The 27,790-nt window shown below is 39.8% G+C and overlaps 3 protein-coding genes across 5 annotated transcripts in view; all 3 read right to left on the bottom strand.

Moving 5' to 3' along the window:
• ube2ib (ubiquitin-conjugating enzyme E2Ib) overlaps nt 1–3,084 on the bottom strand; it is a 7,653-nt gene extending 4,569 nt beyond the window's left edge. The window contains exons 1-4 of one of the 2 annotated variants that reach the window (XM_044014125.1): nt 2,786–3,084; nt 971–1,049; nt 777–860; nt 603–675 (exon numbers count right to left, since the gene is read on the bottom strand). In XM_044014125.1, coding sequence (XP_043870060.1) covers nt 603–675; nt 777–860; nt 971–1,036 — 223 coding nt within the window. In that variant the 5' untranslated portion in view covers nt 1,037–1,049; nt 2,786–3,084. Of the gene's footprint in view, nt 1–602; nt 676–776; nt 861–970; nt 1,050–2,143; nt 2,474–2,785 lie in introns of those variants that run through there. The other variant, XM_044014126.1, reaches the window with a different exon arrangement.
• Nucleotides 3,085–3,843: 759 nt separating this feature from the next.
• Nucleotides 3,844–19,222, bottom strand: kctd5b (potassium channel tetramerization domain containing 5b). Of its 2 annotated transcripts, none has more exons than XM_044013394.1 (6): nt 18,818–19,222; nt 12,232–12,340; nt 11,504–11,610; nt 11,303–11,398; nt 9,166–9,291; nt 3,844–6,797 (listed from the first exon to the last, which is right to left on the bottom strand). In XM_044013394.1, the coding sequence occupies exons 1-6, from the start codon at nt 19,037–19,039 to the stop codon at nt 6,768–6,770; spliced, it is 690 nt and encodes a 229-aa protein (XP_043869329.1). In that variant the 5' UTR covers nt 19,040–19,222; the 3' UTR covers nt 3,844–6,767. The 2 variants fall into 2 exon arrangements, with proteins under 2 accessions (XP_043869329.1, XP_043869331.1); XM_044013396.1 differs by having other exon boundaries at nt 11,519–11,610; nt 18,818–19,217.
• A 435-nt stretch (nt 19,223–19,657) lies between these two features.
• On the bottom strand, nt 19,658–27,211 carry pdpk1b (3-phosphoinositide dependent protein kinase 1b). The gene is made up of 14 exons (XM_044013393.1): nt 27,078–27,211; nt 25,066–25,356; nt 24,824–24,866; nt 24,592–24,729; nt 24,311–24,455; nt 24,133–24,230; nt 23,943–24,018; nt 23,770–23,838; nt 23,476–23,572; nt 23,159–23,332; nt 22,848–23,065; nt 22,602–22,659; nt 22,090–22,242; nt 19,658–21,970 (listed from the first exon to the last, which is right to left on the bottom strand). The coding sequence occupies exons 1-14, from the start codon at nt 27,099–27,101 to the stop codon at nt 21,857–21,859; spliced, it is 1,698 nt and encodes a 565-aa protein (XP_043869328.1). The 5' UTR covers nt 27,102–27,211; the 3' UTR covers nt 19,658–21,856.
• Between the last annotated feature and the right edge of the window lie 579 nt (nt 27,212–27,790).

The raw sequence follows: 27,790 nt of genomic DNA, 5'->3' as shown, positions 1-27,790 counted from the left end.
TAAGTTTAATATACCTGCCCGTCGTACACAGTTAAAAAGTTTCACTGAGTAGCTTTGTAATTATTCACAATCATAACTCAATCTGAAGATAAAAATTAACTTATGAACAGTAATGGAGGAATACGTTAAAGCACAGTGCTTAAAAAATGTATGAAACCGCCTGCCATGAAAACAAGAAAACCAATATCTAAAAATACAATTTCAGTTTAAGAGCCTCTACATACTGGTGTTTTAACCATAATAATTACTGTAATAAATGTGTTATGCCCTGTATCTCAAGTCCCAGAGAAATACGTTAGTAGTGAGAATGTACTGTGTTTTATGATCAGGCTCACTGACCTCTGCTGTGTTTGGAAGTAATTATAGACAATCCTTTCACATGAAAATGCATCTTATCTGGCCATTATAATGAGTTGTCAGAGTTGACACACTGGCAAAAAATAATATAGAAGCTCGCGATTTAACCCAGGCCAAGTCTAGATAAACTACATTCCACATTTTTCTGTGTAGTATCTGATACAAATCTGAAAAATAGAAAGATGCAACTATGCGTCGTAATCACAGCAGCTATGGTTAGTGTAGACGGAGACAATATAACTCACATTTTGGAGGTGAGGAAGGATAGTCATCCTTGAACAACATGCGCAGTTTGAAGAGGCCTCCTTCCCACGGAGTCTGAGAAAACAGATTATATCGTTAGACGAGCTGCTTAACAAATGATCTATCCAATCCATGTTGTTATTATGGCAAAACAGTGACAAATTAAAACACTTTACCCCCTTCTTGCCAGGAATAGCACATTCCCAGTTCATGAGATTCAAGGTTCCATCTGGATTTTTTGTTGGTACGGCAACAAATCCCTTAAAAATGAAACAGAAAAGTGCCAACAGTTAAGGCATCAGTGTTCACCCGAGGACCGCACACATGAAAAGCTTAGAGCCTTTTAGTATACAAGTAGTACACAACTTACAAAGGGATGATCCTTCCGCCATGCCTTGCGCTCCTGGGCAAGCCGGCTCAATGCAATGCCTGACATGATTTGTGTACTCCTGAAAAAAAGAGGGAATGCCAGGTAAATAATGGGTCGATTAAGTCATTTATAAACACAAAAAGTTAACACTTGCAGATCAATAAAAAGTCATTTGCAGGCCTGCTGTGATCAAGTGAGTAATTAGTCCATTGATAAATGAATCGCCAACCGCTTTGACAAACTATTCATTGATTTGAGCGTTTTTTTAAATTAAAACAAGCTCTCCAAAAGTGAATTATTTCCTGGTTTCTTTGTGGAATAATATGGGTATGTGGACAAAACAAGACATTTGAGAATATCACTTTGAGATTTGGGGTACTTCTACAGTTATTTGTAAACAATATATGATGATATAATCATCTTCAATGTCGTGTTCAATATATTATCTATATTATAGATCAATAATGTTTATGCACAGTGAGACAAAACACTTGACTGCTAATGACTGTTTTACCTCAGATGTATGAAATGTTTCTGTTTAATATTTTGTCTTCATGAAGTAGAAAAACATGACTTTTTCCCATAAAATAATCATTAATATACTTATTTTGAATAGTATGTTTAGATTGAAATAGGTGTGGTGTAAAATGTAGCAAATTGCACTGGGTCACCCTTGTGATGCAAAACAATGCAACTAACTTTTATTTTAGTTGTAAATTACCCATTTTTCACTGGAGTGGATTAAAGACCGCAATGTTACTTGTAGTCAAGTAAAATGTCATGAAAATACTAGTACTTTTACTTCAGTACAAGTAGAGAATTGCAGTTCTCTTATGACCTCAAAGAAAAGCCCACTTTGACATTCGATGTTGTGATAGTTAACTGATATCGTTGCACTTGAACAGTGGTTTGGCTATAAAGCATGTTTTACTGAGTTGGACAAACAAACACAGCGGTTTTCTCAGTCGCTCTGCGTTCATTAGCTGCAATAATTAAGACTGTAACTTCACTGTAAAGTTTAATGATCCCTATGAGAACGACAATGTCAGAGGCAGAGTAACAAACGACACGAGCACAAACCAGCAGATGCCCGAATCAACTTTAAAACAGCGTTGTTATCGTTGTTTTTGATAACACAACGACTGGTTGTTTACTTGTGTTCATCAAACTTACCGTTACTCGGACTAAAATGCCACTGAAACAGACCTGTCTGGAGTGCTACGAGAGCTAGTCAAGTTAGCAAGAGGCGATACAGGTCTACAAAAACCGCGTACTCTTCACGTACTTGCCCAGCGTTTTCAAAGTAAAACAGGACCAGGAAACGACATTCTTAGTATCTTATTCGTGTCGTGGTTGTCGAGCTTTGGTGCAAACTTGATGTCAACGCGAAAACCCACAAACTGTGCATGTAAGCCAACAGGACGGCAAGCTAGCCGGTTAGCTTGCTAAGCTATGTCATGTGCGCCAGAATCGTGCTCCAACCCCAACAGGCGCTGGCGCTGTTAGAGTCTGACACGGCCTGATGCAGCACAAAAATGCGCAACTGCATTTGATTTGAACGCGGTTTTAGGATGTGAAACTGTCATTGCTGCGCTTCTTCTAACGCTCAATAATACCAACCGAATCGGCGAGCAGGGACGCGGGACATTGTACGGGAATAAACCGCTCCAGAGCCCATTAAAGAAGAGAGACAAAGAACGCCAGCGCTAAGAGACGCACATTTGTGCATTAGCGAAAATGGCGCAAACTGGAGCGGGTAAAATTTCACAATACACGATAAAAATAACATTTGCCGTCATCAAAGTGCACTCCTACCTTTCAGTATGGTTGCACTGGCTCCGGTAATTAAGCAAAATGAATTAATCGCACTCAAATCCCGGTAAACCTTATAAACTTTCCCTCCTGAAAAACCAACCGCTCCGACTCAAGCTAGATACAGAAACGACGAAGCGAAATGGTCATCCGTCATTTACTTCCGTCTTTGTTTAAGTACTGCTTAGAAGAATGGACTGTGTGCTGATCTTATTATGCTCTGGGGTTATTGGTTTATCTCTATAAATTGCCAATTATTCGATCGAAAGATTTCTTCTGGTTGCTGGTTTATTAGCGTCTGTTACATACGAACATATGACTGCGGCAGGTGGGACTAGCTAACTAAAGGGCACCTTAAATCGCTGCTTTGTGGTCGTTGGTCTGCGCGTGCGTACGAGGCAAACAAACTTCCCCCGTCAAGATATTAAAAAAGCAACAGTCACTGCTGGAAATAAAATGCCAGCAAATCGTGTTAATTATTTTGATTATTGTCTGTTCGTTTGTTTACACCATGACAGCAGCACGAGCCAAGCATTGAGTTCATTCATCGGGGAGTCCAAGTCCCATTCGAGCAAGTGCAAACGGATTTCCATCTCGACTTTGAGAAGATCTTTGTCCAAACTAAGGACCGTTAACCCAAACGACTACATTCGACTCGAATAACCTTTTGCGCACAATTACCAGAGAACCAATTATCCTGAAATGTGAAGTTTGCCCACGATATACATGTTTGACTTATGTTTCGTTTTTCAGTTTCAAAAATAAATTATATTTATCTTAAAAAATAGTGAACATTTGAACAGGCATTTTAAAAGGCAACTATTCCAAAGCAAACGAGTTTTGACAAACTGACGCAAGAGGTCACAATTTGACAAAAAAATAATACAAATCAACTGTCACGACTCTTATTAGTCTTATGTGATGTACGGATAATTGAAAAATACGATTATATCGTTTGATGCTATGAAATGTAAGCACACATTTCAGATAAATCAGTAAAGCAACGTCACATATGCCAACAATAAACATCAATACAAACTGAATAAATATACAGACACAAATGAATGACAACATCTTTATTGTGTTTACTTTATGTAAGACCATATAGATCTATCCCCTTAACCTCATGGTTAGTTTGTACATTTTAGAACATTGCATAAGATCATACAGTAGTGATCTACATAGTGATATGAGGACCTTATTTCTTTTTTTTTTTCTCTCGATGCAACCGTTAAGATTGAGGAAAAATGACATTCATTCATTCCCTCTGATTACAAGTGTGATCGTCTTTCCATCATGCATTTACAGTGCTCGGTGGATAATAACTTGAATGCAAAACAAACTGGGCACTTAAAAAGTATTAGGCTACACAAGTGATAAGTTTGTCCATTCCATGAAATGATTGCCGTTTTCCAAATGCTCGTACAGACAACCTGTTTACTAAGGGCTTAACACATCAGAACTAAAGTATAATCAACCAAGGATACAACTAAAAACAACGAAAGTTAAACACAAAATGCTTCAAATCTCATAGCAGGAAAATATGTCAAGACCTTAACGCCTAGTTTCATCCTATTAAAAAAGTAAGCAATTCTGCCACTGGAGGCGTAAGCTGTCAGAAATGGATGCATCTTATAATATCTTATGTCTGTGAAAATCAGTGGAGTCACAAGTCAGACGCATGTTAACGTGTGCGTGTGTGAGGGAGTGCAAGACCGTATAGAATTGAAAGGCTTCAGAATACTATAGCAAATGTAAACATAGCCTATCTCTGGCAGGAAATCCAGTCTACTTTGATTTAAACTCTTCTCAAATTATGCACTTTTAAAAAGCCCTTGTGTGTGTGTGTGTGTCTATATCAAAAACATGCATCCATACTGGTTTCCCCCGACAATATAAAAATTGTTTTAGTCAAGTGTATATTTGAGTAAATGGAGGTTTGTGTGTCGTTAAATATGTACAAAGTGTGCCAGCATTAAGAAAAGTTTACTCGTCCCTGACACTAAGATCAATGTGTGCAATACACATAAGACATTGGATTTTGGTCATTGAGGGGGAAAACAAGGCAACACTAAAAAAAAAATAAAAAATCATTATTTGTGAGTGAAATATCCAACCTATCAAAAAAACCACACATCAAACCTGAAAAACAACTTTCTATTTTTTTTAAAAAAAGTGTTGTCTAAAATGCTGTTATTTACATTTATAACATTACAGGCTGTAAGCAATGTGCACAGTGTTGTTTTCCCACTGCAGTGCATGTTATGCTGTGTACGAAATCTACACAACAAAAATGCTCATCTTTCACACTGCAGGAAAAAAAAAAATACATTTGTTTTTTTGTTTTGTTTTTTTTAAATGTAACAGTCAACTTCATAGCCAGCCAAGTATAGCTTTGTTATTGGTTATCAAAACATGTTCCAGGGGATGTTCTCAGTGAAAGATACCAGAGTCAGCATCAGCTATTTTAACCCTAACTTGGAAATCTCTAAATAGTCCTGTACAAACAATGCAAAAACAGAAGTTAACATTATCATTATCATTTTTTTAAAGATCCAGTATAAACAACTTCCATTTGAAGTCGTGTTTTTCTATACAGTGTACAAAACGTGCAGTTTCTTTAAGAGTTAAATATTACTATTGAATTTGGGATTATTTACATCAAAATAAAAATCCTCTGGATATGAACAGAAAAATCCTTCACCACAGACTTCAAAACAATTCCAGTCCCCCAGACCTAACACATCAAATACTTCTTTTAAAAAAGAATAAGATAAAGAAAGGAAAGATACTTATTCCCTCAATCATACAAAATAAACCAGTTAAGGAAAATTCAGAGGGGGTGAAAAAAAAGGAGACACTTTTGTCCTGGAGGATATTTTTTCAGACAGTAAATGGACACTGATGTTTTACAAAAAGAAAAAAAAAAATCATATTTGAAACACCTTAGATGATTTTTGGCAGTTAATCTTAAATTTATGAACATGAGGTCTCAAACTAACTAAAACAAAAACAAAAAAAAAGGTCCAAACAACTGAAAATTCAAAATTTTACTGCAGGAATATCTGAAATATCTTAGTGAGGAAAAACCCCCAACTCTATTACTAAAATAAAAAGTGTACTTCCTGAAAATGCAATAATTACACACAAAGACCACATCAGTGGATAATTATGTTAAAACAGAGGATACGGTGCCATGAGCCAAGAAATGCCAAGAAATCAAGTGAAAAAAACTTTTGTTTTTCCCCATTGTGACAAGTTAGCTTATTTAGTTAATATGAAATTAGGATATGAATATTTCCTCATCACCAATAAAGGCCCCCGATCCTACACGGTCAAATCACAGTGACATTTTTCATGTTACTGAAAATGTAATTTATTGTCCAAGTAAAAAAATGCCACCTCAGCAACATGTGTGATGTATAGTTGTGATTCTCGTGATCACAAATCTCAGGTTTGCAATATTCAGAGGAGAAAATAAAATGAGTTTTTAGGGTGAATTTCACATTTAATAGACCAACTCTTTAACATGCACTAAATCAATGCACAATTCCCTTCTTAACATCTTGAAACAATGATTGTGAGTTGATACTTTTGAGTTATAAAAACCATACTGATCCCTCTCCCAATCCCTCGAGTTGGAGGATATAATTAATTCAGTAGCTCACCCTGAGTAATCGTTGGCCTTATATGATGACGGCCATATTTTTATAGCATAAAACATTTGTAGACTGCAGTTCCTTACTTTCAATTCTAAAAAAAGAAAAAACACAATAACTTTCCACTAATTTATAAAGGTCCAGTTTAAGTGTACAGGCACAAATAGTCAGTAAACAGACTTATTAAGAAATAAAAATAAAGACGAGGGAAAACTAAATAAATGTACACCCCCACCCCCCTTTAAATCTCCATTGTGCCAAATGTTCTTCGACAAAGATGATATGTTTGCATCATAACACCTGGAGCTCATAATACTAAGTCCTCCTCACATCCGGGAACCCCTTTCCTGAAGAATCTGCAGAGACAAAAAGACAAAATTAACGAAACTGCAACAACTTCCACAGACACTCTCTCTCTCTCGGTAAATTGCACATAATATGGATTTAATCTACGTCCTGGTTCAATCAAACACACTGAATACAAACAAGTGAAAAAGAGAATGGTTAGCATGAGTTAAGCAAATAAAAGGTGTGCTAGAAACTACAGACACAACCGAGCAAATTTAGGGTGAGCTCACACTAATGGCGTGTTTCCACTGCCTCGCCTCGCCACAGCACGGTTAGGTTGCATTTCCACTTTTTGTAATATCGGCTCTGGTGTTAAGTCACCAGACTGCCTGTCACTGATTGGTCAGAGTGCCGTCAAAGGACAAGACGTCCGACACAAAAATCAAGCCAAACAATGCCGAACTGTAGATCAGTTCAAAAAGACTTAACAATCCTAAAAATGTGGGTTCATCTCCAGCAATTACCAGGGAAATGTCTAAAATCTCAATATTTAACAGAGGAGTCTGGTGTATTTAGCGAGCGGCGTCACAAACCCTGCCGCAGTATTTCAGTCCAGTGACCGTGTCAGACGGAGTCTGGGCTCCAGGCATGGAGGAAGTACTGAACACATAGTTTTTTAATGAACTGATTCTAACAATTCAGAAGTCACTGCAGTTTCAAGCAGCCGTGCAGGGATGACTCCGCCCACGTTGAGTAGAGACTTTTTTTTTGTGGAAAACCAACCTAACCCGTGCCGAGGTGAGCTGAGCTGGGATCATAGTGGAAAAGGGCCATAAGTAGTAAAGCCTTGACACTGGGAAATCTAAGGGCTGGGTGTCAAACTTAAATATGTTTTATGGTATCGACCTAACTTTGCACTAACTCCCTTTATTTATAATGTCATTGAATGAAGGACAAACAAAGGTCAAAAAGCAGAGATTGATCACGCCAGTTGTAATTGTGATTTCAAGTTATTTTGGTGAAATAGATGAATAGGGGGAATTTCAATGGCACTTGTAAACAATTCATAGACGTAAAACATGTAAAGATAAGTCATAATGAGCAGAAACTGACTCAAAATAACACAATGGTTGAATTATGTAAATCATTTTCATTACATATATCAATGTATCATCGTGTGTTAGTTCGTGGGGCTAGTCGTCACTTCCTCCTGGAAGTAACAATATTTCATTATTTGCTTCTAAGCATTTAACCACTCTTTACAGGAACCATCTGATTTCTCATCTGGACTCTGGTCACTTTCATTTGGGTAGTGTGGTAAAAATGCCGGGGGGGGTACGTGACTGTGGGAAGGGGGAGGACAAACTCGGCAGGTGTGGTGCAGGCGCTACGAGCCGTCGAGCGCTCACCAGCGAATCGCAAACGCTCAAACCCTAATCAGAGTCATTCATTTCATAATCTGTGTCCTCGTCCTCGCTCTGAGCAACATGCAGCATGCAGATGGGAACAGAAGAAGACAAGAAAGGCACGATGTAAAACAATGGAAATGAACGGGGAGGAGTGAAATGTCGAAGCAGAGAACAGAGGAAAGGAATAGGGATCAACATCTAGTGTAGAACATGGAATGTCGATTCCTACACACTCTGTTTACTCGTGATAAATATCTGCATATCAGGCAACTATAAAATGGGCTGTTTACAAGGCATTAAGGGCAGGGAAATGTACATTTTTATTGTTTGTGGAGTAAAAACGAGTGGTGTCCATTATTTAATGACCATGGTTGTGTGCGGTGACCCTGGAAACAGTAACAACAAAGTCTCTACACTCGGTTAAGTGATGCCCTGGTAGCGTTTCACCTTCCTATTAAAATAAACAGCCGAGTGAATATGGCTTTAGCTGTGTGCTCCTTCATGCGTAGCTTCCTTTTAAGGAGCGGGGGCCCCCGTGGGGACGAGCTGATAGGAGGTTGAATTCCTCAGGGTGTCCCTTTCCTGCATCACTCCTGAAGCCGCTGAGTAAATGACAAGACCTTTTCTCCACTAAACTATCAACCTGAGCCCTCCTAATGCCCTGTGCACTGATTTAATGAAGTTTTTATTTGAGGTCAAAATCATACACGGTGTCTAAATGATGTGTCAATTCACTTATGTGACTCTTTCAAAGCTAAATCTGACCATCACCCAAAAAAAAAGTATATTTACTTACTTTTTTCCATCACTTCTAAGAACAGCAGTCTAGTTCTTAACTAAATATTTACAATGTTCTACTTCATAGAAGTTTCTCATCAATAAACTAGAGGTGCTCTCAGTTCCCTGGGTTGATGAACACAATGTTTTTTTTTTTTTTTAAAAAACATCGAGCAACAAGACGCCATTCACACATGATTTGCCGTGGCTGGATTTTCTAACCACACTTTCCAAACTCCCAAGTACTTACCTTAGCCTTCTCACTGGGCTCACTGTTTGTCCCGTATGATTGATTGTGAAGCTCCTTGGAGACCACGCACAGGAACTCCGCTTGGTCTTCGTTACCGTAGTTGTAAGAGGAGCCTATGCTGACCAGCTGCAGACACGAGAGCAGAAGACATGGGGGGGTGGGACAGTTAGCTTTAGACTGATGGAGGTACAGGCAAAACACTGTGGGGCTACTGTGGTAACAGGTATCAGGTCAGATGCATTAAAAATAATGAAAACATAGGGCACAGAGAGTCTACAGGTTCCTGCTATGTATATTTCTTAACCTATATAGATCAATCACAGTATTTAAGGATTTTTTTTTGTTTACTTTTCTTTGCCACAATTAGATTAAGTTAGAAGTGACATCAGCTTAAATTGATGGTTAGACAATTACATGGAAACAACCAGAATACTATGTTAAAATAACAGATGAATTACATAGATATTTATGCCATTGTATTGCACAACTGTCAAGTGTATTTTAGAATGAAAGTGTGATTCAAACAGTATTTTCAGGGCCTGCAGACCTGAAGCAAGGGCAGAAAGTAATCAAACAGAAAGAAGATTTTGTTTAGCTTTATTATTAGAATGAATGCTACTGAGTGACTTTGTGGGAGTGAAAGTATCAAAGACAAAGAAGCACAACAACGACACAGTAGAAGGAAAAACATGATCAGTGGTAACTGACAGAACACAAGTGAAAAGGACTAAAGGAAATAAACATGCTGGAAATCAACAGTGACGAGTGGATTTCACTGGTTCACTTTTTTTTCTTTTTTTAAATACAGTATCTCCTACAAGCAAATACAGTAGCAAAATCACATCAAGTAGGATGTTTTTCCCCAGTGTACTATAAAGCTACCACACTATCACAGCTGCAGAGTACAAACATCAGAGTAAAGCGAGACAGGAGGAGATAGAACTGCTGTGAGATGATCCTAAAAATAACACCTTTGAATACATTTGAAAAATCATCACAGCATTAAATGAAAAGGAAACAGGACACAAGAGGACAAATAAAGGCGTAAAAAAACGCCCAGGTCTTTACAAACAAACTGTACACGCTGTGTAATAAGAAAACTAGTTCCTGTTCCTGAATAACTGCTTCTACTGCTGAATGTTAAGTGTGTACATACTGCAGGCTACATGTATACCCTCAGTACCCAGGTGTGCATGTTCAGACATGCATGGCCTCATTAGCCACTGCTGCTGGAGACTTGTTGTTAAGTGATTTCTCTCGCATTAAAAATCAACACGGCAAAAAAAAAAGGGGGGGAAGCAAATAACTTCCAAGCTTCCATGGATCCCACTTATCAAACACACACAATTCTTACACCATAAAGTATTAATTTAAAGAAATAAAATGTCAATACTTAGGTCATTAAAGCTCATGTTTTTAAATGACTCTCCTGGGCTTTGCATAAGGAGTGATACTGGGAGTTTCCCATCCTACTTGTTTTAGAGATTAGTGAGATCTTGTTTATCAGAGTAAAAATTGTTTCACCTGTCTGAAAGATGAAATGTATTTTCATCTCTCAACAACCAACACTACATCAAAGCAGGACACGGGAAGCCATTAACAAGCTTAGAAACGGTGAGTGCAGCGTGAATAAAAATATAACAAATGAAAGAGATATAGGTGTCGTGTTCTTTAAGCCTCACTGGTGAGCAAGCAGTATAAATGAACACCAAAACAAATGAACTCAAAACAAACAGAGCTACGTGTACTTGGGACAAACAATTGCCATCGGGGGTGTGTACGAACGACACGGGGACCATGCAGTGACCAGCATGTGGGCAGAAATTTGTGGGACACACCTCTCCACTGTTGTTTGGCAAAGCAGGCGCCTCTCCCTTCACCTCCCTTGACACAATCAGCAGAAACTCTGACTGGTGGGCCCGCCCGTAACCTATACTGACAAGCTGCAACAACCAATCAGAGCACAGAAGGGATGCCCGGATCATGTATGCAGACTTTTAAGAAAGATGCGATTTGCTGTTTAGCCATTTCCAAAAGTAGAGGATTGGACTGCCTGGGTCAATGTGAGCATAGCGGGGTGAGAGGAGCACACGGACGGAGGATCGCTGCCGTGACCAAGATCGCAGGAGAGATTTACCTGTTCAAACTTCCAGCCATCCGACATGGTGGACACCATCTGTGTCAGCTCCTCCTCCTGACACTGCAGCACCCTGTACACGTGTTTCACTGGAACCTGAGGGCATAGACAACCCACATGAGAGAAATTAGTTTATATAAAAAATGAAAAAAAGTACACAAACTTAACGACACAGATTTGCAGATAGGCATCTAGAGTTACCTCAACGTCATGTACCTGTGATGTTTTGCAGTCGCGTTCCCTGATCTTGTCCTTGATGAGTTTTATTAATGATGTGATGTTGTAGAACTCGGCTTCTTCTAGCACACCTTAACACAGTGACAAATAAACAATTAAGCTTTTAAGACAGGCACATCCAGATGCTGCTACTACTAATACTACTACGACTAAATAGAGGCTGTAAATGCATGCACATGAGTGAGTGCTGCAGAGAGAGAGGCACAATTCAGTGTGTGTATGAACGCAACTGTACACAGTACATTCTCTGCACTCAGACATGTTCTCTGTTGAGGTGGTGGAGTCCATTACTTGTTGCTATTACTACCAGTTACCTCAGCTATGCCTTTAGCATGTGTGATGCAGCAGTGAAAATGTGTGATGCTGTGCCACTTTCCCTTTTCAAATACCAGACTTGCGGTACACGGATATTTATATAATTTAAAAAAAAATATCCTAATACTGGTATGAACTGGTATACTGCCCCAACACTAGCTGTATCTAGTCTAATCTATGTATCGAGATATACCAAATTCTTTTTACCGTGTGTTCTTGCAAAACTAAAATATCTTTGGGCATGTAGGCAGTTCAAGTGGAACGTCATCGCCGTAGAATAGATATCAAAGCATTTCTCGTTGCCATCAATTAGCAGATGAAAAGTGTAATTGCCATGCATTTAATGAGTTTTAACCAAGTGTATATTTAGATGTTACCTTCCTCTGCCAAGTCCCTGTTGAGCACCAGTTTGCCATGCCTCAAGTAGTTGAGCACTGGCCCAAAATACGTCGGGTCTCTGTCTATGAGATAGGCACCAGTTTCATCCTGAAAAGCAAAAAAGAGGTAGAAGATGAGAATAATAGACTCACAGTGTTTGCTCCAAAACGCTTGTTTTTATCAGTGTGAGGTCAGTGTGTGTTTTTACTTTATGCTTCTCCATCATTTCCCTCGTCCAGTTCTGTATCTCGCACAAACACACGGAATGGAGTGAAAGTTAACTAAAAGTTAACGGTCACAAAGTAAACGATGAGTTAAATGATTCTCAAAACCAGGCCGAATAATCAGTGTATGTGAAGGCTTAGCTCGTCCACCATGAACCGGGTAACACAGCCTCTGCCGCAGCACAGCTGTGTCTGTAAAAACAAACTTTATTATACATGACAATTAAGCACTCATGCTGTAACCGAGTGGTTATGCGCATCTCTACTGTAAAGCTAAAGAGAGGCTGGACTTAAATCCTCTTACCCATCATCACTTTCTTTCTCCTGGCCTTCAAAATAAGAGCCACTGGCTTTGGCTAGAACAACTTCCTGTATAAATTATGATTTATTTACTTATTTAAAATCTATATCTAAGAATATCACATGATTTCCTAATATTGTCAGCCGCAAACAAACCTAAATCGAAACATAATCCGGGGACAAGTGCTGCGATATCACATCACTACTCCCAAAGGTCTTGGGTTTGATCCTGATTCTATCACAACCGCTGGGTATTCCCCTATTTTTTAAGTACTGTCATTAGACAGTCTTTGTCTCACGGGGAAGAGCCAGCTAAAACAATTAGAGCAGAACAGAAAAAGATTTGGTACAGTAGGCTGATTCCACCAAGGGGAATGGGAGAAAGCTTGTCGCAATGTGGCGTATAGTCTAGTCTGATGTGTTGTACCTCATTCCCAATGGTCAAAAAAAAAGAAAAATCAGGGGATTAAACATATATACTTTTCTTTTACCCGTGAGAATGTGTTTAATCACCCCTGGGTCAAATGACTCTGCAGTGCACACAGGTTTATCAGCTTCAGCTCCAACAGGCAAACACTCTAATCTCTTCTTCGTCTGCTCTACTTACTCACTCTACCGGTGGTCCTTATTGTACGATGCAACACAACCACGCATGCATCTACGGGCATTAGCATAGCAATTAGCATTAATATTTGGAACTATCCTTGAAGATAAACTTGAGATAAGAGGCATTTTATAGAGAGACCGAAGAAAAAGACACAAAAAAGTAACAACGGTAATGTCATTACTGAGAGCTATGGAGTTGTCTTTTTTCCTTGCATCACTTCCAGTGTGTCTGTGTAAAGAAAAAGGTACCAAAGGCAAACCACTGGCAATGAGAATGATGTTAATCGCCTTTTTTGAAGTAGCTTCCTGTGTGTAGCATTAGTGTCAATGATGCTTTACACACATTACATGGATGACAGTATCAACGGCATCCAACACCAGCAACTAGATGCCGTTTCATATAATCAAATTCATAATAACATTCACGTCATCTGATACAATCTGTGCAAACAACAACATAGTCACATACTCTCAGCCACAACCAAAACCAGCGAGGACTTCGCTGAGCTATTTACTTGGAAAGATCATCTTTATAAAGGCCAGGAATGGATTCAACACACACACACACACTAAAATCCATTAATATATCCAATTATGAGAAACATTCCCAGTCCATTTTCTTTCGTAATGAATCTCCAAACCCTCTTGGCTGATTGGCCTCTTTTCCGAAGCAGAAATATCCCACTGGAGCTCTATTCTGGCACGATAGCCCTCTGTCACCCATGTCCTTAAACTTCCATAGTCCCTCAAGTTTAAGGACAAGTACAGGATCTGTACTCCACACTCACACACACATTTAATGCCCTACAAAACACTAAAAACACATTATGGCAGTGTGATGAGTCTAATGTAATATATGCGCTCATTAAGATATTTGTCAAGCAAAGGGGAAAATTAGATTTTCACTCCCTAACCTTCAGGTGAAGGAATAAAAAGACTGCCTAGACCCTTTTCTTGAAAAATGTTTGACAAAATCAACAGCTGAATTCCAGTTAACACTTTGGTTTCAGGGTTCCTGGTATTATGCATAATAACAGGGTCATTGTCCATGTTATTAGTAACACCTGGACCAACCTTGCTGGAATAATATAGGTCAAAATGTCAGCTGTAAACACACAAATTAACTGTTGAATACAGCCTCAAAACATTCTCATTGAACAAAGATACAGAGCTACAGCAGGTGTACGCTACACTTCTGGATGAACAGTTCTGCTAATGAGCCTGTTGCGTTTGTCGCAAGTTATTTGTTTACACAGTCTATTTATTCCCTTATATAATTTCATTTGAATCATTTACTTGCAGGTCTGGCTTATTTCACACCCGATATTATACAATAACCCATCAACTTCAACTAAGAATTTAAAAAATATTATTTTGAAATTCAGTTGTTGACTACACACGGACACTGTATTTTGGACTTAGCCACTTAACCAGCTACACTTGTTAGACATTATAATGTCACAGACAATGGCTTAAGGAAATCCTCTATTTTGACCTAATGAGAAATAGGCCTATGCTTCCCGGACAGCAGTGGGCAACAGTAGACAGGGACAATGACAACAAACTACAAATTACGACAAGAGCCTAAGCTACATTCCTAAATGAGAGAGAGAGATTTGAGTGCGTCACAATTGTACGTTTAAACAAGTCTGTTAAAAATTTAAAAAGTCAGTTTCTCAAAAACAACAAATACATTAACAAGCATCGACACTGCCTACAATATCCACTAGAGGTAGGTCACTTCACTGTAGGTCAGGCTCTACATGGTGCTTTGACCATACAAAACTATTCAAGCATCATGGCCTTCCATATAGACAGTCAACAGGTACATCAACATGTAAAAAAAGGGCCCAGGAAATAATAAGATTCCAACTGAGGACAACTATAGATGTAGGTTAACAAAGGCGAATTAGAAGGGCGGCATTCACAACTGAGGAAGTGTGGCCTATTATCGTTATCATTCTTCTCCTGCATGCAACACATATCCTCCCACAGGAAATACCACGGTGACCCACCCTTCAAACACATGATGTCCGCGTTTCTGCAGCCACATTAACACTCCAAGAAACGATCCTTAAGTCAACAACATTGACAAGCTGCTGCATGCATGCTTGCTTGCTTGCTTGCGATCACAAACGTGAAAAGAAGCACTTTTGCATGAAACAGGTGGTTAAAAGTAATTATCCAACAAGCAATCAACAGCGTTACACGAGGGCAGTCAAGGAAAGCATTATTGTGTGCAGCTCAACCTTCATTGCAGCCAAACTGGAGCACAAGCCCCTGCAGAAATGGCATTTAAAGATGTTGCAGTAGAGCTTCAACGTCACATGACCGCAGCTACTTAGCCGAGTGGAAGTCTGATCCTTGTAGAGTGGGAGCCAGGAGTCTCTCTGGAGTATAAGCAGTAATGGCATGGTCAAACAGGCCTTCATCTTTTAAATAATACACACATAGCACACAGGGGCTATATTATGTGAAACTCCCTCATATTTCAAAAATGTTTAGCACTGTCATTAGAATGCATGCTTGACCTTTCACCAAGGATGGGAGGAACTTCTCGCCTTTATACCACTTTCAGCGGGGCAAGGCAACACCATCAATTTATAACGGAAACTGTTTCAAGCACTAAATGAACAGCTTCTTTTCAAAGTCACCTAAAAGCTTTGCTATCATGATGAGAGGCAGTTAAGTAGCTCCACATCTAAGCTCCAGGAAGTCATTGCAACCTGGAGCGTTCAGTCAGCAACAGGAGGAGAAAAGTGAACTAGAGAAATCTGAGCTATAAGTGAAAGATTGGCCTCATTGATAACTAAAACATATCTTGAAAAGACAATGACTGATTGGTTGCCTGACTTTTGTGAAAAAAACTTTATTTATAATGATAAAATGGTTGAGTCTCATCTAATTTGCAAATTGCACTCTGCAGTGCCCCGTTGAGTACTTACTACAAGAAGAGCAGTAGGAGACGAAATGACCGTTAAATATTTACATGGTCTCCCACAGTGTGCTCGAGCTTGACATACAACCTGAATCCAGCATTAAAAGGAGGCCTTATTTTTTCCACATATGCAGTATGCAGCATGCAGCAAATGGATATGAATACGAAAAGAGTCGAGTTGAAGAGACAAAAATCCTTTGTGATGAGGTTCTTAAAAAATTGATGCAAAGCCAGAGAGCTGGGTCTCTGGTTGAGTGGCCCTGAGCTAAGTAGTTTGAGAGCAGGAGTCTGCCAAATGGATAGCGCCCCGGTGATGTGCATCTCGAAAGCTTGTTGACTCAACAGCTTACAATTTTGAGTAATGCCAGCTCATTATCTTTCAGCATAGATTAGTCACTAGCACTGTACTAACGGATCAACATGAATGTCATTTGCAAGACCGCAATCAGTGGCATTACTGGGATAACCGACTTAGAACGGAGAGGTATAGGCCCTTGAGGCTGTGCACATGACAGCACTTCTTCCACTTTCTTTATATACCCCAATGTACATAACAGGCTCCAGTCAACAGCATGAATAATGCAGTTCTCCTCAAGAGTCCAGCTGAAGCACGCCAGCCTGCGTGACTGGGAGCTGAACCACTCATTTCCTTGGCTGGGAAACACAATACTGCATTCGCCCAAAAAACAGAGCTCTCAACTGATCTGTCACTCTGCTGGGCTTTCTATTCACGTGCAGTTCTGTGTGATCAAAAATGAAGATGGCTCAGCTGCATATAAGACGGAATGCCTTCAAAATACATAGTTCCAGACAAAGTTAAAAGTGATATAATATCAAACAATAACCCATTGTTTAGTGGGATAGATCTTAATCCTGACTCTCTGTAGGAGAAGGGTACAGCAATGGCTTGAAAGTCTGATGCATACTTTCGACAGGGGATTAAGATGGACTGATCCCTTACTCAGAGGAGGATAAACTGACAAAAAAGCAAGCTGATTATTCAGAGATTAAGATATTTGCATGAAAATATGAGATGAGCCTTGGTTTCAGCTTAACATAAAGGGGTGAGGATTAAAGTGTACGAGTCCACGGTGGAACAATGGATAATAGGACAGTGAAATGGACAGTTAAAACCAGAGCGTATACACCATGTATACAGACACTGCTAAACTGTTTTTGACAGTACAGGGGGCCTTGTGCAAGCATGCTGCTGTTGTTGTTAAAAGTGGCAGATGGACAAACAGAGAAAAGCCAGATTCTGGAGCATTAAGGCCATTCAGATGAGTGAATTCAATCCCCCGCTTTCAGTTGTCAGCACAGCAGCACCTCACCCCACTTGGCAATGACTTATGCACTCATTAGGGGAGCCTCACCACCAGCACAGAGGCTGATTACTCCAGAGCAAATGGAGCCAAGAAAGAAGACAAAGCACACGAGAGGGAGGGAAAGGACAAATTGATCGAGCAATAAATTTTTTTTATGCGTCAGTTACTCGGTTGGTTAATTATAGGACTAACGCTTGTAGACGTTGTAATCAGTGGAAAGGCCCCAAAGAAGAGCTTTAGATGGTCAGGAGGGTTGCAACTAACAATTATGTTCATAAGAGTTTAATCAGTCATCCGCTTATTTTCCACATTAATCAATTAGCCGATTGGACAATAAAAGACAATTCTGAAAACTGTCAGTGTTGTCTTATTTTATCTACTAATCAATGATGATGCTTTGTTAGAGCAAAGAATCCAGAAATTATTCACATTTAAGAAGCTGAAAAATCAGAATCAGAAATGTTGTTATAGTCCAAGTTGAACACATCAACGTAAAGTTTGGTGACTTGTGTAATCAATTAATAGACGATTAAAGGTTGCAGCCCTAGGGCAGTGTGCATTATTTTACAACCAAACAACTGTATGTTAAACTGATGATGAGGTGATGTGAAATAAGGACAAATACTCCATTGTTAAACCTGACATACATAGTCAACATTTAGGTTCAAAGTCGAAAGCTACTGGAAAAGAGTTTCTGTACAGTACTGTCGCCGTTTGACAACTCAACGAGTGCAAACGCAGTGCATCGGTTGTAGACGGGGAAAGTTTCCAACTATAACTTGTTGGTTGAAAACACACGCGCGCTCTTTTGTTTTTTTAATAAGTTTGCTCAATAAACGACACACCTGCAACAACGAGACCTGTCATCTTTTATTATCAACACACGTAACGATGGAGAAACGCCAAGGCTAGCAGCAAGATCGTATGTCATGTGGTGACTGTCGGAATCTAGCTAGCTCAACTTGCTAACGCTAGCTAGGAAAAAAAAGACGAGTTAACGTTGAGTATTTCAATTTAGACACACGATTTTCATAAAGCTAATATTCTGACTAGGCAAGCCGGGGGTACATTCATCACATTTACAAAGTGCTAAATTGCGCATTTGGGAATTAAAAGCCATATTAAAGAAAATAAAATGCAGTTGACCAAGTATGCTTCCAACTACAGCTAAGCTAGGTAGCTTAGCATTTACCTTGTCGGAGTCGAGCTCGGGGTCAGCCTGGCTCAGTCTGTACAGAAATGATTTTGGATCCCGACACAGCGTCTGCCTCGTTGTTAAAAAATACGTTCCCCCGACGTTCAGTCGGATCCACTTCGATGCGCCGACACCGGATGGAATGCTCCTCTCTGCCGGAGAATGGGCCACGCATCTCCGGTGAGCGGAGCCGCTTGTCTCACAGCAATTCTCGGCCATCCCTCTCCTCGTCTCCTCCGCCCTAGCCTCGGATCAGTCTGCACGTCTGGCAGGAAATATCTGAGCTGCACACAGCCGCTAAACTTGGGAGTCCACGATTCATGCAAAGCAGACTGCCAGCTCCTCAGCCACTCCTACCAACCCACTCTACTCCACTCCCCTCCGCTCCACTACTTTGGCATCAATTATTCTAGTGGAAAGAGGTCCTCCCTGGATGGATCAACCGACGCCTCAATTGGGAGCAAAGATCTCGCACTGCTGAGCTGGGAGTAACTGTAAATGTCATTAAATTACCATGTTAAGAGCTAAGGATGATAAAAACACCGTGTTTATATTTTTCCTGTGTGGGCTTCCGTCGTTTGCTTCATAGAGAATTGATTTATTTAATCAAGTTATGTGAAGCCCTATCGCCTGATATAGACACCTTTGAAGCCATATACCGGATTCAAAGCCAGCAATTTGGATATTGAGCATGGCCTCGTGTGACAAAGTGTTATTTTAATATCATACAAAAAGATTGCTTTTATTCTTCTGAGTTTGTGCTGATCGTTTTGTATTTGTGTTAAAGCGTTTGTGGGGGAAACTGTAAAAGTAACTTCGACGACACAAAGACGATGATGACGGGCCGGTACTTTATTTACATGCAGCAAAAAAAATGTGAAATGCCATTGCCACTGGATGCCGCCGTTTTCACTGTCATGACCGTGGTTGTTAACAGAAGACAGGACACATGGCTTTATTTGTATGCCTAAATCCCTACATGCTTTAATTACTGGACTACCAAGCATTAAGTGGAAAATTCATCATTCAACATCTACTGACCTAGCGCACAAATAATCAGAGAGAGAATGAACAGATTCATTAAATTATCAGAATATGATTAAATCACTGAGCAAATAGAAAATGTATGATATAGTAAGAAAAAAAAAGCTGTAAAATATTATAGTTTACAATAATTATTCACATTCAAAGGCTTTACATCTCAATACATACACAACATGGCCCCTGAACATGACTTCAATCCAAATATGATTCATATATTAGAATTTAAATAACACAGAATGAACTAGAGGCTAAACAATAGCCATCAAATAACCTTATACAAGAATAAAAATACAAAAACTGTATCCTAATATCATTGCATTACTTGCTTCAGATTTTAATAATACATCATCTGTACATCACAGTTCTAGTCAGTTACAAGCCAGGTAGAGTGTTCCATACACAATGTAACCGACTGCCATCGACATGATTCAAACAAATTTTCTAACTAGAGGAAAACACGTCTCTAGTGCTTTCGCAACCTTATAGACAGATACAGCAATTTCATCGGTTATTTGGATCAGATAGATATCCTTGAACTGACATCCAACCACATCGGACCCCGAGCCCCGAGGGTCCTATTCACCTGTACTCCAGTCACACACTGCACACACAGACTCAGCTGAAGGAAGAGGACCTTTGGGAAGGACCTTAAGGTATTATGTCAAAAATTAAAAGCATCATGAAAATACATATTGCTAAAACAAGAGCACAAGTTGAATCAATGTTTTTTTTTTACTTTGTTTTGGGCCAAACGTCAGAATGAAAACATAACAAAAAGGACAGGCTAATGAGCCTAACGAGGCAGTTCTGCCACCTTGTCCGAGGACGACAGCTTTACTGTGATTGCTTCTGAGAATGATAGTATGTTTGTTATCTCAGTTTGATGAAGTTTTCTGTTCAGCATGGGGTGGTCAGCACACAAGATTTGGTTTTCAACAGGACGTAATGAAGAGGAGCCGACTCTCCCATTGAAAAATAATTCACACCACAAAGAAATAGCCAGTGAATGGTACATAACAGCCAGATCATCCAATAATAATAATAATTGCAATGGTTGCCAATGCAGTCAAAAAAAAAAATACCCACCTTTAAACTTGAATAAACTATTACTCCAGTGCCCTAGGAGAGAAGCGGACAAGACTGAGCTATGAAACTGGTCATGCAGGAAAGATAAGCAAGTTATGATTAGAAAGTACAAGCTAGTGGCATGTTTACCCACCCCTTGTAAGCAATACATCCCCATTAATGGCTATGGAAGGCCCACACTTGTACAGAGACTTATTCAGAACCATGTCTCACAGCAGACCAGCATTCTGCTTTGTTACATAAAGACTTAAACTGGCCTGCAATAAGCAAGTACCAAGAGACAAAAAAATAAGATTCCATGGGAACATTTGGCTCTGACGAAAAAAAAAGAAAAAAAAAAAAGATTTGAGTTTGGTAAACGTATGAGACTGTATCAGCATACAGTATTAGTTACAACTACGGAGTATATGCACTAGAACTGGGGCCTGACTACAGCTTCATGTATGATGAAGGATTAGATTATGGATTAATTAAGATAACAGTATAGGCTCTGGATCATAAAAGCTAGATTTGGGTTATGGTACTGAAGCAGGAAACCAGTCCTTGCATTTGAGATAGTCCTAGTGGGTACCCACACTTGTATCACTCTACAGGACAACCTCACCCTTCTTATTCCTCCTGCAGACTGTACAAAAAGCAGATGTGCATGGTGGCAGTCTTATCATCCATACATGGAAAATGCAATAGAAGCCTCACAGAGAGCACAAAGAACAAGCAAAGCAACCCTGAATCCAAAGTTGATTTTTTTTCCCCACGGTTCTACTCAGGAAAACAAACAAGGTCTAGATGCCAGTGTCTCTAAGAGTTTGTTTACACTGCGGTGATGAGGGCACTAAAGAGGGTTTTACTCTGCTCAGTGATTGGCCTCGGAGCTAAAGAGGAGTGGCCACAGGAGGAACTGTGCTCCTATAGGCCAGGGTTTTGGTGCCTCTGATAGATCTTTCTCCACACTTCCTGGATCTTCTTGCACCATCTGTCAGCATTTCCACTGGGGTCCATCAAATAGTATGTTCGGTTAGGCTGCAAACATCAAAAAAGAAGAAAAAGACATGTAAAAAAGTAAACTACATTAAAACCACAGAGGCTATCAACATGTTGCAAATGGAATGAGCAGATATCTGAAATAAATGGTTAGTTACCGTGTGAACAAAGAAGGTTTTGAAGTTCTTTGCCTCAGGTCGTAGCTCTAAGGACCAAGGAATCTCCCCTTTCAGGACCTTGTTTACAGGATCCACATAGTACAGGTGTGGCCCTTCAGTAAGAAGCAGCTGTCTCCGACGAGCAAACAGACCCTGCAATAAAATCCACATATTTGTAGTTCACCAACAGAGGGGGCTGTTAGGCCAAAGACACTTTCCACACCACAGCAGGGAATTCCCCTTTACTTCCTATACTGTAATAGGCTGAGCAATGCCTGGGAAGTCAATTCAACCACTCATCTGTTGCTAGAAAACACAGCTACATCATAAAACAATGGTTAATTTGCTTTGATAAGTCTAAACCAAATATACAACAGCTACAATTGCATCTAAACATCGAGTCAACTTTCTAATTCACTTGGGAAGGCGAACAGCCTTTGGATAACACTGTATATTAGCAATACAATGATGTACTGTAAAAGTTTCCAACACATTGGCTCCATTTTGCGCACCTTTCGTTTGTCCACTGGGCCCATTTTTAAGATCAGGTTGTTCTCCACAAACTGGTGCCTGTGTAAATAAGAAAATTCAGATTACCATCAGCCCCCTTCTACTGATTACTCCACATTTACCTACAAAATATCTATAATTGAATCTTCTTTCACAATTCTATTACACAGGCTAAATACACAAAAGCCTATATTTAGAGAGAATGCACTCATGTAAACAGGAGTGAAACATATAGTGAGGGGGTTTACCAGGGGTTTCCGGTGGTTTGTTTATCCAGCAATAGCTGCTTCTCCTCTTCAGTGAACTGTAGATCCAGCTCAAAGGAGTTGTTGTCCAGGTCGTGGATGTACTGTTCAATGTTGCTGCTTGACCGCTGAGGGGGCGTAGATTCGTGAGGTGACAGGGAGTGTGATGAGCTGGACTGGGCCACCTGCATGTTACTGAACTGGCTCAGGAGATCGTCATACTGTGGTTTGAAACAAGATAAATGAGAAGTCACGTAAGCTTTCAAATAATAGTCAAACAATACACAAGGAAAATATCTAGATTATTATTTTACATTTCCATAGCAGTCCTCATCATCCTCAGACATAGCTGGCAGATAGGGGGTGAGCTTGGGGGGTGTCTGTAGGTGCAAGTCTCTCCAAGAAATGGTATCAAAAAACGGATGCTGCTTCAAAGGGTCGTACCCTCCCATCTCTTCACAGCCAATCCGCTTGGAAGGGTCTAGTGACTAAAGGGAAAAACAGAAATAAATATATTTACATGTAATAGAAAAGCTCTGCTCTGTAATTAACCCAACAAATACTTTAATAAATACAATTAATTTCCTTACAGATATGACAGAGATTTAGATGGTGATATTACTTAACTCACCAACAGCTGTCTGACAAGATCCTTGGCTTTGGGGAAGAATTTCTCAGGGAATTCATACTCCAGCTTGATTATCTTCTGAAATATTAGGTACTCATTTCTGTAATACATAACACACAAGAGGGAAAGAACAATAAACAGACTTAAACTTAATTGTATTTGTCATAATCCTGAGCAAAATATGTATTGGTAAAAATATCCAAGTTTAGTAAAATATCAAATCAACATGGTCAAGCATTACAGAGGCATAAATGAATGAAAACCAACTGAGGACAATGACATCAACCTAGTACTTACCCAGCTCTGAATGGTGGTAAACCAGCTACCAGCTGATAGATAATACATCCCAAAGCCCAGAGATCAGAGCTATGAGAGGAATAATTTATTTATTAAAGACGTGATACTGTACTTATCAGACAGACATAGTGATTCTCAGGTTTATCAGCAGTGCGATATTCAAACCTAGTTACCTCTTGCAGGCTGATTTCTCTGTTAGCAGTTCTGGAGACACATACTGTGCAGTCCCAACAAAGGAGTTTGCTCTTGCTGCCCCACAAAGCAGAACAATTATTTTAAATGATGAAAACATTTACATTTATTATGCTCTCAGAAACAATACTACTGAATGAATCACTCAAATAGAAGGTAAAGTTGATATACCTTGTTTACTGTCTGACGACAACTGTTTTGCTGTCCCAAAATCTGTTATTTGGATGTGCATGTCTTCACTTAGGAGAATATTCTCTGGTTTTAGATCTCTGAAAAGACCAGGTAATTTATGAGGGAATAAGCAAAAAGGAAAGAAATACAATAACGGACACAACCAAACAAGTCTTACCTGTGTATTATCCCCTTATTGTGTAAGTATTCTAGAGCACAAACTATTTCAGCCGAGTAGAATCTGGTACAGGTCTCATCAAAAGAACCAATTTTGCGGATGTATTTCAGGAGCTCTCCATTCTTAGCATAGCTGAGACCAAAATCTAAGAACAGCTAGTTAAGGATCAATGTGATTACCAGAAACACATTGTAAGAAACTATGCAGCTAAGAAAAACAAGGAACTGAAAACTGATTAATATATAAAACACAATGACAAATTGGCCCTGTTAAAAGGATACACAACTTCTCATCATCTTGAAATGTGAAGTAGAGTTTGACGAAGAATGGGTGATCCAGATTTGACATCAAATCTCTTTCTCTTTTCACGTACTGGGCTTTGTTCTCCTTCATAATATGGCGTTTCTCTAAAATCTTAACTGGAAAAGAGGAAAGAACATTTTAATTTTCCATCTTGACAACACTGTAACTGCCAATTTAATTCACAAAATGTGTGCACGCATTAGTACTTACTTGCATATTCTTTCCCTGTTACCTGCTCTCTTGCCAGGACAACCTTAGGATAAAAGAGAGGAAAAAAAACACCTTGACAAACTGAAGAGCTCTAGTATCTCTTAGGCCATGTTTTGCCATATCACCTCAAATTAACTGAGGATGACTCATCCCAGTACATTGGAAAAAGAAAAAGAATTCTAGCATGTAGCAACATCTTCCCAGCTATAATTCAGAAACAAAGTGGAATGCAGGTTACATACTGTTGAAAAGGAGCCCTCTCCCAGTATCTTGCCAAATCTGAAGTCCTCTGGTTTCTTCTTGCGTGGTTGAGGGGTCTGCACAGCTGGCTGTGCGCGGAGGTCTGAGACCTGACTGCTGGCAGACGTTCCAACTGCACGAGCCTCTGAGGCTGAGCCCTCCATGCTGGGACAGTGGCTACTGCTTGCGCCTGGGATAGCAAGTGGCGAGCAGGAGTCAGGGTGGTTTCTTACCATTGATGGATGCGAGCAGGAACAGATGACAACACTGGACTGAATGGGCACAACATCATACTGAAACAAGAGGGGGAAGCATTGAGAATATGACAGTCAGTGTGGTGTTGTTATGCTTCATTGAAATACATAAAGAATCTTCAGTTGAGAAATATGGGGAGCCATTTATACCGATGTAAAATCCAATTTCCATCACCGTGGCAATACAAGTTTGAGCCAATCTTATCTAGCATCTACTTGAGAACAATATTAAATATTACAGTAAGAATAACAACAAACACTGACAGCAGCCACAAATGACAATTTGTTAAAAGGATCTGTTTGAGGAAATATAATTGTATTACCGTTTAGGTGATGCTTTATTATTTATTAATGCCGCAAAATCACAAAAATGTTGAGAGCTTAAACAGCCACGTATAATGTGTACTGATTGTCGGACATTACCATAAAATACGTATATATCTAAGGACTAATGAGAATCTGGATCATGGTCTATAAATAAGTAAAAGTGAGACCACTTGAGGAACAAAGTCTGTTGATGAGGACATGCAACGACAATCGGAGAAGCAGCGTCTGGGCTTGTTGACTGCCCAACCCGTCAATGCCGAAGTTATTGCCTTCATGTGACAAGTGTACTTACGACCACGACTGAATGGAACTCATTCAATTTACATGTAAATAACGCAAACAAACACTGACGACAACCCTACCAATTGATCGTTCACTACTCAAATATAACACAGCGCCAGGTTGTGGTTTCCAACAGATACTGGTTTCTGTAAACGTTACTTGTTTCTTAACTTACTGAGGAACTGTTTATAGAGACTATGTTAATTCACTTACAGCCAAGTTAACCTAAGTTACTTCATTTGGCCTAGCTCCTTCTCATTCAAAACCAAGGTGTGGCCATTTAGCTGACTTATCCGGACTTGACTGAATGGTTGACAATTCTTCTTTTAGCTACGTATTGGTCCATCACTATTGCTCAAATATGACATTATTGTCAGAAAACCATAGCTAGTGTTAACCAACCCCTTAGTACTCCTGTAACAACAGGCCTGTGCGAACTTTCTTTGCTAACTACAGCCTGCTAGCAGGCTACCATTAGCTCCTGCTGCCTTGTCAAATAATGCCGGGCCATGGCTGACAGCGAATTACAAACTTAACGCTAACATTCAGGCAATTAGCTAACATTAGCAATCCAGGTAACCGACGAGTAACTTTACTACAGAATGCCCCTTTCACGAAATGTTTACAAGTGGTGTTTAATGTCCCTGTGTTGACGTGGGTGGCAAAATTGTGAAGTTAACAGGTTGACAGTTGAACTACAGCGTGTTAACCTTATAATGCTACCTCCTGACCAAAGGTGGAGCGCGAAAAGCTAATGCTAGCTTGTTAGCAAGCAACAGCATCGCTCGAAAGCGCGAACCCGTAACAGCTAACCTTAGCCAACAGTTGCTGGCCCGGGAATGGCCGTACATTTGATAAAACAGCGAGAGTCGGCACATTCGAAACCACCACTGAATGTTTCACGGGGACAACTGATCGCGTAACAAGCCACAAGATGGACAACCCCGATCTACGCCGCAAACTATGAAGTGTGGAGTTAGCAAACATTAGCTGGCTAGCCTTGCTAGTGAGCGTTGAACGATCTTCTGCGGCTAGCACCGCTCTCTTCAGCTCAAGGCCCGACCTAACTATTTGTTGTCAAACAGCCGCTGCACTGTACGCTTTCAACACCGGCTTCGAATTGCCATTCGCGTCAAAGTTGTAACACTTACCAACTGACTTGTAGCTCTTGCCATGGGAGTTTTCCTCGAGTATTTATTTGGAATAAAATAATTAGAGAAGCTCCAGTAATGGCCGCCTCTGCGCCTTCATTTTCGAGCTGTGACGTCGTTCCACAACAATGTTAACGCAGGACAGCAGAGGAGAGTCCCGCTGTGTCCGCCCCCCTCGCCACATTTACAACCGACTCAACTACTTCACCTACTGACAGGGATGGAGTCACACAGGAGAAGTTGATATTTAAATATCGCAATAGACATGAACTATAGGTGTGTTTGGACCTGTATTCTATGACATTTCATCTCAACAAATCAACTTTTTTTTATGCTTTTGTTGTTCATACAATTCACAAGAACACGAATTTACAGTGAGCAACAACATGGACGAAAGTGAATCAAGTCTACGTATTTAATAAACATCGATTTGAAAAATAAAGTGCCTAAAAAGATTCACACATCCATCACACATTAAATAGAATATCCTCTTTTTTTACAGTTTAGATACAAATTAGAAACTCACAACAAAATAAATATCCTCTATTTAATCAACTTGGATTCTGTGGAGAACCATGAACCTGTCTTTCTGGCAGCAGTCAGACTTGCAAAACATTATATCGAGGACTACTGTGGAATCATCAATCAATTGAAACAATGTCAGTTGGGACTGAAAAAACAAAGATTTCCTCATGTATCTGGTCACATCAGTC

The sequence above is a fragment of the Solea senegalensis genome, linkage group LG18, assembly GCF_019176455.1.
Source record: "Solea senegalensis isolate Sse05_10M linkage group LG18, IFAPA_SoseM_1, whole genome shotgun sequence".
Lineage (NCBI taxonomy): Eukaryota > Metazoa > Chordata > Actinopteri > Pleuronectiformes > Soleidae > Solea > Solea senegalensis.
Note: the sequence above shows the minus strand (reverse complement) of the source record. Positions and strands in the feature narration are given on the sequence as shown.

Coding starts and splice junctions, on each gene's coding strand:
- kctd5b (XM_044013394.1), bottom strand. CDS start 19,039: ATGGCCGAGAATTGCTGTGAGACAAGCGGCTCCGCTCACCGGAGATGC. Junction 11,611..12,231: donor CAGGGACTTGGCAGAGGAAG/GTAACATCTAAA, acceptor CACTGTGTTAAG/GTGTGCTAGAAGAAGCCGAG. Junction 9,292..11,302: donor ATGGCTGGAAGTTTGAACAG/GTAAATCTCTCC, acceptor TCGTGTCTGCAG/CTGGTCAGCATAGGCTCCTC.
- pdpk1b (XM_044013393.1), bottom strand. CDS start 27,101: ATGGCAAGAGCTACAAGTCAGTTG. Junction 25,357..27,077: donor CAAGAGCTACAAGTCAGTTG/GTAAGTGTTACA, acceptor CTCTTGTTTCAG/TATGATGTTGTGCCCATTCA. Junction 23,573..23,769: donor TTACCACCATTCAGAGCTGG/GTAAGTACTAGG, acceptor TATGTATTACAG/AAATGAGTACCTAATATTTC.